Source organism: Pezoporus wallicus, unplaced genomic scaffold (assembly GCF_028554395.1).
Source record: "Pezoporus wallicus isolate ANWC-B61680 ecotype Strahan unplaced genomic scaffold, APGP_CSIRO_Pwel_v1 contig_1583, whole genome shotgun sequence".
NCBI lineage: Eukaryota > Metazoa > Chordata > Aves > Psittaciformes > Psittacidae > Pezoporus > Pezoporus wallicus.
Genome location: NW_026637266.1, coordinates 1507217 through 1522427, shown reverse-complemented (window position 1 = coordinate 1522427; position 15211 = coordinate 1507217). Strand labels below are relative to the sequence as shown.

Sequence of the window (15211 nt, the reverse complement as noted above, 5' to 3'; positions counted from 1 at the left end):
AGTGAGTTTGGTAAATCACAGATGAGCACAGTGTCAGCTTAAGACTATTTCAGATAACTTAAGCTTTAAAGTCAGAGTGTCAACACACCTGCACTGACCTCCATAATGAAGAAGTCAGTCAGTATGAACATTCCATTTAGAGCCCAAAGGAAGAGATACATTGTAGGTATTAAACAATTTCACCCTCTTCAAAAATCAAAACCTTGGAAAAATGACTGCTGCTGTGAGAATCTAGCAGGGAGGAAACTTTCATGATGTTGTTTTGACTTAACAATTGTCACTGCTTCAAGTAGCAAAGCAGCTTTAAGGCAATCACATTTTTCCAAAAAGGATCTCATTGATAAATGTTGCAGTAGATATCTAAGAGGAGGAAATATAGTAGCGTGTAGAGAAATATGACTGTTCTATTGAAGCTTAGGACTGAAATTTTTTTCCATCAGTAAGTTATTATTTTTCATTACTCAAATTTTTTGCTGCATTCATGAAGTACTAAAAACAACTGCAAGAGCAGTTTAAAAACTTGTAATATTGCCATATCTGAAAAAGTCACCTATATAAGGTCTTAAAAGCCTTATAAAAATTCTGATTTACAGAAGACTACAGAGCAGAATAAGGAGCTATAAGCTATTTTAGCAGCTGAATGCAAAGCATGCCATGTGCACAATACATTTTACCTGGGTAGACACAGAGAAGGCAAAAGAAATGAAAACAAACCTAGCAGTCCAAAACAGTAACTTTAGATAACAGGATGGCATTACATTGCCTACGATAGTATCCAAAAGATGTACAGAAAAGGGAACTAGAAAATACAAGGACAACAGATACCTGGATCACACAACTGAAAGACAAATGAGTTTTTTTTCTGCTGGTTGGTCTCCAGCAGAAAGTAATGCAAAACAAAGTGGGGAAACAGGAATTTTTCCTACCCCTCTTTGATACAGAGAGTGGAAAAAAACCTTAAAATGCTTGAGTAAAACAGCCTTCAAAAAGGAATAAATGAAAAATTACAAAGGATCACCATCAAGCTCCAAAACCCAAGGATGCTATCACTTGACTACCTTAACTAAAGCTTGCTCTTAACTAATGCTTGCTCTTAGCCAGTTGGTAATGCAAAATAAAATATATTCATTTAAATTATCACAGGATAATTACTAAGTCATAGTAATTCAATTACATGTGTGTCTTGGGTTTAGCAGTAGCAGTCAATTTTTCTCCTTCTTGGTAGCTGGTGCAGCCCTGTGTTTTGACTTTCAGCCTGGGAACAGTGCTGATAACACCGATGTTTTCAGTTGTTGCTAAGTAATGTTTAGCCTGACTAAGGACTTAGTGAGTCTCATGCTCTGCCACAGAGGGTAGCTGGAGTAGTTGCGCTGACTGTTGCTTTGCCCTCAGATCCAGGGACATTTTTTTCCTTTTGAAGGTGCTGGATAGTGTTGAACAAGGCCCTGTAAGCATAAGCCAAGCCCCAGCACGGTGCCATGATTTGTCCACCTCTGGTATGGCCAGAACGACCACACACCTCATACAAGTGTTTTACTAATTCTTCTGGATTTTGCAGTTGTTCGGTGGTGAAATTCCAAAGTACTGGAGGGGCCCACTGACCTAGATACTTGCCCATACTATCCCACACACCCTGCCACTCATGACTGTCCAGCCTCGGAGAAAATCTCCTGGTCCTCCTATATCTTCGTTTAACCCTAGACAAGACCCAAACCTGGCTCAATTAACTTTTGAAATCAGACGAAATGGTCGTGGGAAAATATACTCTGTATACGTGCCAACATGGTGATCCCCATCACAATCAGCAAACGAGTCTCAACAGCATTAAAAGGCCATTCAAAAACTTCAAAACTCTCAAACGATGCTGTAAATGAGGGGGGGGGGGGGGAAACGGGGACATGGGACGACATGACGACATGGACTGGGAGGGTAAAAGAATGTCTCCTTCACAGGTTGACCACCTGAGAAGGAGAAAAAAGATGTGTAATTGCTAAGCACTTTTATTATATTCCTCCCAAAGTATAAAGGTGGTGACCACACTGGGAACATAAGCCAGATCAGTTTCATGATCAATGATTCTATTGTATTACAAGTCATTACCATAAAGTACAATGAGACAAAAACCTTAGCCCAAGCCCCACACTTGAAAAACACTAATACAGCAAATACTGGCTCAAAGTAAGGTATGATATACTGAAACTGTGAGATCAAGAGGAGCAACCTTGAGAGCCAATAAATCAGCATTGTGATGAGTGACTATTAATTTGGACAGATCTGCTGTTATCTCAATCCTCCGTGCCCCACGTTGGGCGCCAAAAAAGAACTGTTGTGGTTTAAACCCAGCCAGCCAGACCGTTCACTCACTCCTCCCTCCTTTTCCTGCCTCTTTCTTTCCTTCCCCCCCCACCCCCCCCCTTCCCTGCTCCCAGAGGTATGGGGAGGAGAATCAAGAGGATGCAACTCCCACGGGTTGAGACAAGAACAGCCCAGCAACCAATGTACAACACAAATAACCACTGCTACCACCAACGACAACAATCATAAGAGAAAATAACAAGGGAAGAGAATACGATACCATCCGCCAAAAAACGAGCCCGACGCAGAAGCCCATGTCCTTCCGGGTAACTCCCAGTTACCCCCCCAGGCATGACGTGCTGTGGTATGGAATACCTCTTTGTCTAGCTTGGGTCAGGTGTCCTGTCTATGCTTCCTCCTGGCTTCCCCTCCTCCCTGGCAGAGCATGAGACTCACTAAGTCCTTGGTCAGGGTAAACATTACTTAGCAACAACTGAAAACATCGGTGTTATCAGCACTGTTCCCAGGCTGAAAGTCAAAACACAGCGCTGCACCAGCTACCAAGAACGAGAAAAATTGACTGCTACTGCTAAACCCAGGACAATGTGACAATTGTCCATGCTCAAGTCCCCTTCTCAGATTCTGATTTCATACTTGCAATAGCCCCAGCCCTCAAGTCAGTTTGCTGTCCTTCCCTTCATTACTGCTGTGGAACAAATATTTTGGTACACAAATCTAAACAGCAATTAAACTCAATTCTAAATTCTAAAATCAATTTCTTCAAAACAAATTATAAACATGGATTTTAATGTTTTGCAAAAATTAAAATATTTGAAAAATAATTTGTAAAGGCAAAAAGGCAAGACATTCAAACTCTAACACAATGACAGGTATAGAAAAAAAAATCAAGTTTTAAATGGACGGTTGCTCTTATTCCTTTACCCCATGTTGTGCACAAGCATGACAACATGTTACCACATCACCATTAAGCAGCAAAGCATCAACAACATTTCAAAAGTAGGATTATCTCGCTCAGTTTTACAAATGGTAACTTTTACCCTACCATCGAGGAGACAGTCAAAGTGAAGGCACTGTAGGTATTCTCTCTCTCTCATAAAGCCATTTAGGGGTGTTGCCCAGCCTTCTGCCAGCACTTGCACCCACTGCATATCCACCTTGTAAAGAAATGGAGAAATAGACTTACAGCAAACAAAAGCTGTTGCTCGCTGATTTATATCAGGTCTTATGGTTAATCATAATAGATCATAATTTACCCATAAAACACAGATGGTATAAATTTCTCAGTATTACAGTTTTTAATCACAAAGAATTCAAAGTGTCCACAATTAAGAAAAAAGAGCAACTTGTTCCTCACTGTTCATATCTCTGGCTATTTTACAGTCCTTACACTAGATCAAAGGTCCATGTGTTAAAAAACAAGCCAACAAAAACACAAACTTTATTCGTAAATGTTTGATAAAGTTCAACTTAACAGAATTAGGAAGTCCCACCTGCATTTAATTTTTTAACAAAGCATGATAACTAAAAGGTTTAAAGAAAAAAACAAACCAACATATACAATTACCACAAAAAAAAAAAATCAGAATTATTGGGTTGAATATTAACAGGTCTCATCTTAAAACAGATTGGAAAAACAATTTTTATTACAGAAACTAGTGAGACAATCCAGAAGTAAAATTCTCTTGGGACTAGTACTTAGTTTAGTTTAAGAGGTATCAGCTCACAGGGAATTTCCTTCCTTAGCATTTAAGCAGTCACACTATGACTTATCGTGTGGCCTCTATTATTGCTGCATGTGCATTACTAAGACCTGGTCAAGTCTTTGACAAGGACAGGCTTTGCTTCTGCAAGTCTCTTTCAAAGAGCATGACAAATTTTATTACACTCTTTAATTTATGCTGATACAAGTACAACACACGTTCTCTTGCCAAGTTTATGTTATACACTTGCTTGATATTTAACAAACCACTAGCTGGGGGTGCATGGGGAAAGGATTTGCTAGATTTTCTAGGTTGCAGGGGGAGCAATTTAGAATGGGACACTAAGGAAATTTAATCATGATCTTAAATATTTACTCCCCATCAAAGCAATAGTTTTATAAACACATATGTGAATCTAGTAAGATGCAGTTGAAGCAAGTATTAAAATTTATTAGTAGTAGAAGGCTAGGCAAACTTTAAGGCTATTTACTGGAGTACTTAGTATGTTGTCTCAGTCCTTCAAAGTCAAGTTACTCACTGCAGAGGCTGAACTCTGAGCTCAGTCAGCTCCTAGACCAAATGCTTAGCTTTAAATTCTAGTAATACTGTCAAAAAGCCAGTGAAAAAACTCATGCATTGGATGTGTGTTTAGGCATAACTCTTTCAAAAAGATGATGAGGTAGAACAGAAACAGCCAGAAGCACCTTTGTCCAATTTATTTCAGTTGGAAGATAGTGCATTTGACCAAAATAAGAACAGAGTTGGTAAGTTGATCCATGCTTTTCCACATTTTCTCTGCTGGAAGCCAGAAAAGTAGCATGAACATGTTCTAATGGGGGAAGAAAGAGGGAGAAAAAAACCACAAAAAAAACTAACACAATATCAACCACAAAACAATAAAGTGGATATGATCATTTCTCTGTAGACTTAAATTTACAGCTGTTTGAGCCTGGTGTATATATAAAGGTCACTATCTTTCAGCTGAAGGTTACCAACAAGAATAATCAAGAAGCAGTAACTGATTTCCTTTGTATTTCTAGGTCATTACAATTCAAAATAAAATAAAATAAATAAATAAAGTAAAAATAAAACAAAAAAAATCATTGCTGCTATTCTAGAAATAACTAATCTTACAAGACATGCCAGGCACGGTTTACAGCACGGACTGGGGGAGAGGGGTAGGTCTGTGGGAGGAAAGAACTGTAAATTTAATCTCCAGGCTTAGGATAAACTAAATAACATTATAGCAGACATAATGTATTAAAATACAAAGATTCAATTGTTATCTCTAGTAATTGATTAAAGAAAACACAGATGCTGTGATTTCTCTCAAGAAGGGGGGGGGGAAGTATATCAAGATACATTCTGTAAGCAGTACAGGTATTTTGATTTTATCTCCTTCCACTGGGCAACAGATTGTATTTCAACTTAATCAGTGAGATAACTGAACACACAATACCTTATTTATTTCCAAGGTTAACAGAGACTCAGCATCAGTTTTGGCCAACTGTAGCTTGTTTTCTGGCACATAAAGCTCTTTTACCTCATAAGAGGCATCCACTGGTACAATATCCTGTATAAAAGGAACAAACAGAACTCAGTTTGTTCAGAATGCTTCTTGGATTCTGAACACATGGTCAAGAAGCAAAATTCTAATGTTGCACTACTCTGTAGCAAGAGTTTATTCATTGTTTTACTCATTTAAAAGTCAGCACTGTTCCAAGATTATGATATATTGCTAGCCAAGCTGCTAGCTTTAATAATTCAAGTGAAACATTCTAACACGTGATCTTTTTCTACATCTTTAGTACCCCATGTAACATTTTCCTAGAAAATATTTTACCTATTGAACTAAATGCAGTTTTTATGACTTACTAATGCCTACAATATCTACAGCAGAAAGGAAGACTACACTTTTATACTTGCTAAAAGAAGTAAAAAGATGTTTTAGACATGGGGCATTTGTAAATTTGAGCCATTTACTATACGATATACATTAGAAGTGGTAACATGGAGTACAAAAAAACCTCTCAAAAGTGATTGATACAGAAGTACAAATTAAATGTATTACCTACAGCTAATGATACAAAACCAGTGTCCTAATCTACATACTAACAGAACATTTAAATGAGAACCCATCTGTATATATACATGCAATTAACTGAAATCTAGTCCTATAACCAGAAGCCCACAGAATATAGATTTTTCTTAATTTGGAAAAATTGTTGCTTTTGTTTTGTGCATGGGTTTGATAAAATGACTGCAGGCGTAAAAAGACATGGTGAGTCTCACTGGCTGTTACATAATTCATACCTCCAAAGGCAAACAAAAGGAAAACAAATTAAACTAGCACTTCGCAATTGTGTTTTATAAGCTCAGTCCATTACATATCAGATGTCATTTGGGAAGCTGATTTTATTAGGTAGTAAGCTAGGCAAAACCTGCCTTCTTTTTTCTCTGCCAGAGCAGCAGCACTACAGCCCAGGAGAGCTGCAGCAGACTCTCAGACTCCTCAAACGAAGGCATTGCCTGCTGTAAAGAACAGCAGACCTTACAAGTATGATGACTGAGTACACATTATACTGCTTCACTGAAGATTCCCCTCTGGAGAATAGCTCATTACCATGCTAGAACATCCTAATTTTACAAACCATCAAAAGCTGAAAATATATGTGCCTATTAAAAAGGTCTACTCAAATATCATTCCGGTTTTAGTGTTACACTAATGGACAAAACAATAGAGAAAAAGGTTTCATAATGCAGTTTCTGCCAACAACCTACCTCATTATAAGGATGTAAATAGCCTGAAGATAGTTCTAGCAACACTGAGTCAGACATGCAGAGAATTTGTAGGACTACTAAACCTAGAATCCTTTGCAGACATAAAAAAAGTCATTTAAAACAACATCTTAGATTTTTAAAAAAGAGGAATCCATAGGTCTTTAAACTGTATGAATTTTAAGAAAATTCTAGGCTAGCAAGCCATCTAGTGACCACTTTAAGGTAGTAACTTCTCAGAAGTCCATTCTATCAAAAGACAAGTTATACAACATTCCTCAACATTTATTATTTCTCAACACGTTCATATCAAAACCAGCAAAATAATAAACAAATAACCTAGATATGCTTTATGGGAATTTGCCTCCTTAGACTGCTATGGTAGGTTCTTTGCTAGTGCTGTCAAACATCCTCAACATACTGTAAAGAAAGGGCCTCCAGGCCAGTTTCCAGCAGATGGGAATCCACAAGTGAAATCCAATTTATACTACTGAATTACTAGTCTTACAAATTCATATTAATTAAGGTGTTAGGCCACTGAATTATTTATATATTGAAAAAACAGATGTATTTCTGTGACTATAATAATTACTGCTTTGGTACCTACGGCTTGCAGGCAAATTTGTGAGTACCTTATGTACAGGGCAAACTGAAAAATGCAGTAACAGCTGTCTCTTAAAAGAGAGGGGTACAATTTTCTGGACTGAAACCCTCTGCCCATTATGTTATGTTCTATCATTTCTTAAATTCACTTAAGCCATAGAAAAACTACTCCTCTTGTGCCAACAAGAGGCATTTCTGACCACAAGCATTCACTGCTGTTTCTCCCGAATGTGTAAAGACATCTTTACACATTTATTTTGGTCAAAATAAGTCATGTTTAGCTTACACAGTACATCTGTATCAACCTAAATCATTTTGAATGAAAACATCTACGAAATACTCATACAAACCTATCAGTCAACAGAACTACCTGGATGACTGTTGCCCAGGCTCTGCGATTAACAGTGACTCTAAACCAAAACCTTGTCTGTGCCCTGCCCCAGAAGTTAAAAACAAGAGAAGAAAGAATAGATAACAAAAACAACACCATCACAGTATTTAATGATTACACAACTCAGTGTAACTGGAGCTTGTTCTTTTAATAACAACTCCAAAATTATACATGCCTTTTTGGGTTTTTTTGTTTACCAAGTTGAGCTACTGAAATCTATAACATTCAGTAGTGTATTTTCAGAAGAAAGCAATCACAACCAAGGCAGACATATTTCATAAATAGGAATTCCATAACTTAAAATACAGAAGTTCTACATACTTTCCTAAGCATAAGAAGAAATCAGTGTTTCATTAATGTGGGAAGTACAAAAGTTAAGTACTAAGGTGTGGCTTTTTTTTGAATTATGCTTAGAAGCTTATACTGCTCACTCTCTGGCTTACATCCTTCTTGTTAAGTGTTTAAATCTTCAGTGCAATAGTATAAAACTAATAGTATAATCTTGCCCATAATTTACACAGAGTGGGTTTTTTTCCCCCCTCAGCTTCTCACACAAAGTAACTATGTGAGAATTATGGAGAAGCCTGCAAAGGTCATCTAGTCCTGCCTCCTGCTCAAAACTGGATCCAGTAAAGCAGGCTGCTCAGGACATGGCCAATCAAGTTTTAAATACCTGAATGGATGGCACATCCACAAACTCTCAGGGAAACTTGTTCTAATATTTGATCACCTTTACAGTAAAAAGGTATTATTCCCCTATGCCTAGCTTGAATTTCCTATGTTTCATCTCATGCCTGTTGCCCCTCATCCTACCCTTGTGCACCTCTGACAAAAGCCTTCATTTGTCTTTTTTTATACTCTCCCACTGCAGTGCTAAAACCAGCAAAAATATATCCTTTAGCCTTCTCCAGGCTTAACAAGTCCAGTTCCCCTCCACCTTTCTTTTACAGCAATATGCGCCAGTCCCTGATCACCCTGGTGGCTTCCCACCCAACTCACTCGCGTCTTATGAAAACCAGTTTGTCTCACCTATTTCTATGTATTTTCCAAGACCTACCAGAGTCAAAGTTTGCATCTTAAGGGAAAAAAACAACTGAGACTGACTTCCAAGCACCAGCCTTAGCTTCTACTGTGTTCCTAATTCTGACCATTCCAAAGCACAGAATTTAAATACAATTGCAGGGCACTGTGTGAACAGAGCTAGGAAACCAGTACTGTGTAACCACGAGGAGCACCTTCCCAAACACCAGTGTAATGCCAAGCTTAGATAGGAAATTGTCTGTAACTCCTGGGGGATGGGTGGGAGACAGAAGAAGGGACACAATGTTTATACACACCCACTGGATTGATCTAAACAGTAGAAGAAGGGTGTGATCAAATTCCAATTTAGGGGATGGTATTTGCAGAGCTACCATAAACTGAGATCTGTAAGTGCGGGACTTTTACAAAAAGTTAAAAGTTTCAAGTTACCTACTGGAAATTCAACTCTTTCCTTGTACAATTTTGCACTTCCTTAACAGGAAAGGTGGCATTTCTGAACTATGACTTCTTCAGAAAATAGTTTCCAGGCTAAATAATGAATTTACTCCATAGGTAGGAAATACAAACTTTGTGCAGTGGGCTAGATCAGCTATATTTGTTGACAGGAAAAACAAGAACAAAACCAATTAAATCTTTATAGCCAAACACCTGCACTAGGCTTGTCTGCCTCCACTAGAAAATGTCAGCAGATTTGAAGTCAAATTTATCAAGCTCAAAAGCCACAAAAGTCTTTTGGGGGGGGGGGGGGGGGGGGGGGGGGGGGGAATAAAAAAAAAAAAAAAAAAAAGAAAAGAAGCATGTATAGTCCTGAAAGCAGCTGGGCGTGACAGTTGGTAGCTGTAGGAGACATACATCAGTACCTTGAACTCTAGGTCCCTAAGAAGAACTTTCAAGTGTCTATTGCATTTACGTGCAAAGAAACCAAGCCAGATGACCCTGAAAACCAAGTTATACCACACAAGAACTTTCCAGGTTCAATATCTGCTTGTAACTCCTTTTTCTGCCATAAATGACTGAACACAGTTTTGGAAAAGTCCTGCTAAATTTGCTTCAGAGTTTGTTTCAAATAAGATGAAAAATTCTAAAAAACAAATAATTCTACTACCTACAAAACAACTGTGTTTCAAATTCTTGGTTAATAAACTTCTGTATGTATATCTATCTCTGCCACAATATAGCACTTATACAGTTCCAATTGTCTTCCCTCTTCTGCCACTTTTGTCTGAACTAGTATCACTGTTGTCTGAACTAGAATCCATGAAACTCAAGGATTACCAACACTTTGAGTGGATTGTTTCCCAAACTTTTATACAGCTACTGAAACAAAACAAACATCACAAATTATTTTTAATACTGCTTGCCTATGGTCTTTTTTCTTTACAAATCACAATGGATTATTCAAGAACACCACAGACACAGCTTGTTCCAACTAAAGGAAACCTACAGAAGTTATACTCTCAAGGTATCACTGAATTAAGATGGCATGAGAACAAGACATGCCTGTTCAGCCATGCCTTGGTTTCATTGTCTTTCACTGAAGTAAGCAACCACTAAGATATCTTGGCATTCATGAGACTGTTGTCTACAAAGAAAGAAAAATCTGTGCTAAGATGTGCCTTAAGCAAAGGACAGAGCTAAGCTGACTGGGCTAGAAGCCAGCATTCAGAACTGTCAACCAATCATGCTAACGCAAGACTTTGGGAATCACCATCTCGGCACACACAACATTGGTTTCGACAATTATGAAACTTAGTGAATTGTTCTTCTGAGCAGGAGGCACATGGCCTCCCACAATCAGGAACTGTAACCTCCCATACACAGGACTCTGATACAGCACTTTTTTTTTTTTTCCCAAAAAACATTCACATGAACATTAGGGTAAAAATCATAGACACACAGAACCTTTTGGGTTGGAAGGGAGCTTTACTCAAGCTACACCCTAAATTTCCAGAACATCCACATCACAAAAATAAACAAACCCACCACAAAACACATGAATAATGTCTGCTGGAGTATCAAAATTAAAATAATTGTTTGAAATGTCATCTGCTCATTACCCACTGACTATAGATAAGAATGTATGGAGACATTTCTTCTACATGAAGATTAGCAAATTCTGGCTATCCGGTTTCAAGAGGCCATCTTATGGCTGCCTTCACTTTTAGTAAGGTTTGGGGGTTTGGTTTTTTGGTGTTTTGGTTTTTTTTGGGGGGGGGGGGGTTGGTCTGGTTTTTTGTGGGTGGTTTGGGGGGTTTTGCTTGGTTGTTTTTTTGCCTTTGTTGTTGCTTTTGTTTTGTTTTGTGCGTGGGTTTGATTTTTGTTTTTTGGTTTTTTTTTGGGGGGGTGGAGGTGTGGCTGTTGAGGTTTTTTTCTTTGTTTTGGGGTTTTTATGTTGGGTTTGTTTTGCTTTGATTGGTTGTTTTTTTTTAGGTTGGTTAATGAACTGAATCACTCAGCAGACAATGGGAGGAGGCCCAGAGGCTTGAAAAGGGATGGTGTAGACTGCAGGCATGAACAAGGAGAGGCTTACCTTTTCAGAAGCTATGAACCATTACCTCAACTCAGGCATGTAAAGAACGGCTTCCTGAACAATCCCTTACTCAATTGCAGGACCACTTTTACCAGCGCAGGAAAAACAGTGGAAACCAGGGAAACTAGACACAACCACAGCACCCCTAAGCCAGCTCAAAGTACTGTGTGAGTGCAACCCTGGCTCTTGCTATCTGCAGTATATATTAAGTTGTACAATATAGAGACAAAGTAAAAAATTTCAGAATCTTTAAAATTGGTTGCTATCATTTGCTAAGTCAGCATTCATCACTGCTTCTGTAACAACTGACACAGCCTTCTCTCCCTTCCAGTTATCAGTTATGATAATTAATATATCTTGATTTTCCATTTGTCCAATTTTTTTTTCAACTTGGAGACCAAAGTTGTTGCAATGTTTAGGTTTAAAAATGAAGCACACATTAGGACAAGCTTAAAAGCTAGAATTTAAAGATGAATAAGCCTGTCTTTGCTTTTCCTAGAACATACATTCAGACTACAGGCACAAATGCTTTGAAAAAAGTTACTACGATATATCAGCATTTCTGCTCACCCTTTCTTGAAGAAGTTCCACAACTTGCTGTACACAGTCATTTACATCACAGGAATCAGTTTTCAGCACAAGCTCTGGGGCTTCTGGTTTTTCGTACTCCGAGTCAATCCCAGTAAAACCTACAGAATGTAAGACAAAAATCTTAAGCAACTATTCCCAAAGGATTACTCCATTTTAACAATGTTCTTAGACAGTTTTCTAGATATAAACCAACACAATAGGCAAGAGCACAGGGTTTTAGCTTTCTTAATAGAGCATTTCTTAGGGAAATCAACATTTTTCTTAATCATACCATCTGCTAATCCTGCTACATGACTGCATCAAACTTTAGCATTCTGCAGCACATACATAGCTCATTTTTGTTGGTGAGTTACTTGATTTTTCCTGTGAAGAAAGAAAGAAGCAATGGCAGTAGAACTGTGCACACCAACCCAGAGTTAGCCATCCATCAGCTGTCCTTCATTGTTAGCTGTGATGCTGTGGGTTTGAACACAAAGCATGATGTCCAACAACCAGTATATAGGTGAATTTACACTCATGACACCAGGCAGTACTCGGAAGAGTAGGAAATTCCAACATCTATTACCTTAGTTCAGCCAATATATCCATTTTAAGACAGCTGTTAATATGAAGTAGATGTGTGTGTTTGCTATAGTTGTAACAACTACTGCCACAGGCACTACAAACTACAGTGAACTTGTTCTGGCCTACTTAGCCAACAGTCTGATTTGAAGAGGAGATTCTGACTGACCATACATAAACAAGGAGGAAAAAAAAAAAAAAAAATCAAAGCTAAAGGCAAAGCATGTAAGGTTTACAAGTCAGATCTGCAGCAGAAATACCAGTTGAGCTGCAGCCACTGAACATTTGCATCCTGCACAACTACAAACATTAAAACTGAATTTTTCACTTCAGTCTTTAATACTCTGAAAATTAGTAGCCTAATTCCCCACCTAAGAAAAAGGATTGCTCCAGTACCTCATGTGATAAATAAAACCCAATATCTGTACCAAAACCTGTATACTTTATCTGATTTTAGGAGCAGTAGGAACAGGGGACAAAGTGTCTCATTACCACAGCCAGAGAAAAAGGTGGTGACAGTTGCTCACTTCTGTGAACAGACAAGTTCATTTAATTTTCATCCTTCATATTATCAGATGGGTTATAAGATACAGCCAGTGCTAGACCCACTTGTAACTGACTCAGCCACTGTATACCTCACTACCACTTTTAAAGTAACACAATTCCATTATGGAGCTTGTAAAATTCACGAAGTATTAAGGAAGTTCTACAGCACAAATTCAGATTCTGTACAGACATGGTATTCCTGAGGTAACAGTTGGATTTGATCATCTTGAAGGTCTTTTCCAACCTATTTGATTCTATGATTTGTATCATGCCATCTCAAGCCACCTTGCTATGATTCTGAGCAAACCTCAGGTCAGCCTTATTTATTGCTGGTCTTCACAGGACATATTTGGTAGCATTAGAAGTATCAATCAATCATGTGCAATGTCTTAGATTTCCTGATTTTTTTATAACCCTTTTGATAAATGCTGAGTTCAACATTACAGCATCAGTAAACTCAGCTGAGGAAAACAGTTACTTTAAAAATTGCTATCATCAGCCTCTGCAAACTATAATATAGCACAGAGTAAAGAAGCATTTGAAACAATATTTGCAATGAGTGACTACGTATTTAGGCTTTTCTTTTATTACAGGCTTTAGTTACATCTTGATCTGAGGCTGGGGATATGAAGTCATTTTCATGGGCACTAGCACAGAACCCTAATTTCAAAAAATCTCTTCAGAAGTGCTCTTAATAGCATTCACAGAAAGACAGAGATCACGCTTTGCCTTCTGGAAGAAGTAACTCTTGTTAATGCAATTCTTTATAAAGAGTCAGGCTCTTTTTTAACTAGTCAATGGACACACAAAGGACAGACTAATCCTCAATTGTAAGAGCTTGCAATAGCTGGTACAATTTGCTGCTCAGTCCTGTCCCCAGTCCACACTGCTTTTAAGGGTGGCACAGACTCGAGCACATCCACCTATGCGGAGTCACATTACACCAACGCTTCAGGTATGAAAGGATGTGACTACACCTAGGCTCACCTTTAATTTCTCCAGCCCTGGCTTTCTTGTAGAGTCCTTTAACATCTCTCTGCTCACAGACATGCAATGGAGCATCCACAAATACTTCAAAAAAAGGCAAACTTGCCCCTTCATGAATTCGTCTGGCATTATTACGATCCTGACAGAAAACAGGAAAAAAAATAAATAAAAGATTGCACCCACATACTGTGACTGTCTTTCTGCTTTCAAAGTTCTTTTTAAAGAAGCTGTCAGTAAAATGTAAGCAAGTTTCAAAGTCTGAAAAAAAGAAACATGATTTGGTCAACTGATGTCCTGCAAGCTACACCAGTCTGACTATAGTTCATCACATGGCAAAAGCTGACATGAAAATTCGAGGTATTTTACATTAACCTGATTTATTAAAAGAAAAGTAAATAAAAAACACCCAACACCCAACCCAGGCATACACTGCAGAATTTTCTGTACCTGCCCCTATCTTTAAGTACATCCCTAACTTTTACATCTGCTTAACTCAGAGGAGTTATTACCTGCTACTCCAGATACAACCATCTTCTCTCCAGAGCACCAGATTTCTCTACATTCATTCATCTGACAAGACTGCTATACTTCAAATGTTATTTTGTTTCAGTGCTTATCAAGCCATGCATTTGGTGAATTTCAGTTAGAGAACAGAACACTTGCAAAAATCCACTCTACATAATCTCTCATTAAACATTATTATTATTAGTCTTACATCTAAAGACCTGTATTTTACTGCAAGATTCTGAGTTCCCCAATTTATCATCGCAAAAACTGTTTGTACCACTATAACCCAAGAAGTAACATTTTCTCATGCTGTGAAACATGTAAGCTACAGCCCCAGGCAGCTTACAAGATACTTGTAAGTATCTTCAAGATACTTGGTGTTCACTTTGTCTCCCCCATCCAAGTTCTCATAGATAAGCAAAAAAAAATAAGTTCACAAAACAATGTAAACATGGATTTAGGTTAATTTTCAGTATACCGAACGTTATGTTGGACACACAGCATGAAATAAAATAATTATGGGCAATTACACATTTTTTCCCTTAAGCCATTTGGTAAAATACAGCTCACACCATTCATTCACTAGAGGAAAAAATGCTTTTAAAAAATTTAAGCGAGTCTTCAGGTTAAGTGTATACCTGTTCTTTATAAAGTACTGGA

The 15211-nt window shown here is 38.0% G+C and overlaps 1 protein-coding gene across 6 annotated transcripts in view; it reads right to left on the bottom strand.

The window, feature by feature from the left end:
• PAPSS1 (3'-phosphoadenosine 5'-phosphosulfate synthase 1) overlaps nucleotides 1-15211 on the bottom strand; it is a 53741-nt gene that overhangs the window by 18855 nt on the left and 19675 nt on the right. For all 6 annotated transcript variants that reach the window (XM_057404576.1, XM_057404573.1, XM_057404572.1 and 3 more), the window contains exons 4-7: nucleotides 14045-14183; nucleotides 11930-12048; nucleotides 5476-5589; nucleotides 3359-3470 (exon numbers count right to left, since the gene is read on the bottom strand). In XM_057404576.1, coding sequence (XP_057260559.1) covers nucleotides 3359-3470; nucleotides 5476-5589; nucleotides 11930-12048; nucleotides 14045-14183 — 484 coding nt within the window. The remainder of the gene's footprint in view (nucleotides 1-3358; nucleotides 3471-5475; nucleotides 5590-11929; nucleotides 12049-14044; nucleotides 14184-15211) is intronic.